Here is a 788-nt window from a genome sequence, read left to right on the forward strand (position 1 = left end):
GTGCCCTCCCGACTGTGTGTCAGCGTTGTTCATCAGTTGTCGGGTATGTGAGTTGAAATACATCTAACATGCTGCCTGCTGGCTTTCCACACTCCGGGGAGAGACTGGATGACACTAAGTAGTACAACCTGAGACATAAACAATACAAAAAAATTGCCTTATGCATTTTCGTTTTGCTTTTCCCCCCATTGTACCGAAACGAGGTATGAACCGAACCGTGACATTTGTGTACCATTCCACCCCTAGTCTATCCGCGTCTGCTGGATGCTCCTCACCTTTGTTGTCAGCAGCGATGAAGCCTAGAATGTTCTCGTGTCTCAGCATCACAGTCTGGTAGATCTCTGCCTCGCGGAACCAGGAGCGCTCCTCACGGGAGGAGAAGATCTTCACAGCCACCTCCTCGCCACGCCACTTACCCCGCCACACCTCCCCAAAGCGGCCCTTTCCGATGCTCTCCTGGAGGATGATGGTCCTGGCAATGGTCCTCTGGACCAGCAGCGGAAGGCCTGGAGAGAAACATTAAGAAAGCTACAGCAAGGTGGTGATAAAGGAGGAAATTGGTGTGTTTGGTTAAAATTATTGAGTGAATGTCCTTAGGTTTGGTCTTTGTTAATGTCTGTCTTAGAGCAAATAACGTTATATCTTTCTGACCATGACATTTCTCATAGACGTCTATAGATTCTGACTGGCAAACCAGAAATTCGACATTCCATGTCAAATTGAACAACATAGTCCGTGACCCTCGCCTGATCTCATGGTGGTACCAAAGTCAGAAGAAAGCAGCAGAG

The 788-nt window shown here is 48.2% G+C and overlaps 1 protein-coding gene across 2 annotated transcripts in view; it reads right to left on the reverse strand.

Moving 5' to 3' along the window:
• tgfbr1b (transforming growth factor, beta receptor 1 b) overlaps window positions 1-788 on the reverse strand; it is a 58,791-nt gene that overhangs the window by 30,893 nt on the left and 27,110 nt on the right. For both annotated transcript variants that reach the window (XM_032503956.1, XM_032503955.1), the window contains exon 4: window positions 276-506. In XM_032503956.1, the coding sequence (XP_032359847.1) occupies window positions 276-506 (231 nt within the window). The remainder of the gene's footprint in view (window positions 1-275; window positions 507-788) is intronic.

The sequence above is a fragment of the Etheostoma spectabile genome, chromosome 22, assembly GCF_008692095.1.
Source record: "Etheostoma spectabile isolate EspeVRDwgs_2016 chromosome 22, UIUC_Espe_1.0, whole genome shotgun sequence".
In the NCBI taxonomy this organism is placed as follows: Eukaryota; Metazoa; Chordata; class Actinopteri; order Perciformes; family Percidae; genus Etheostoma; species Etheostoma spectabile.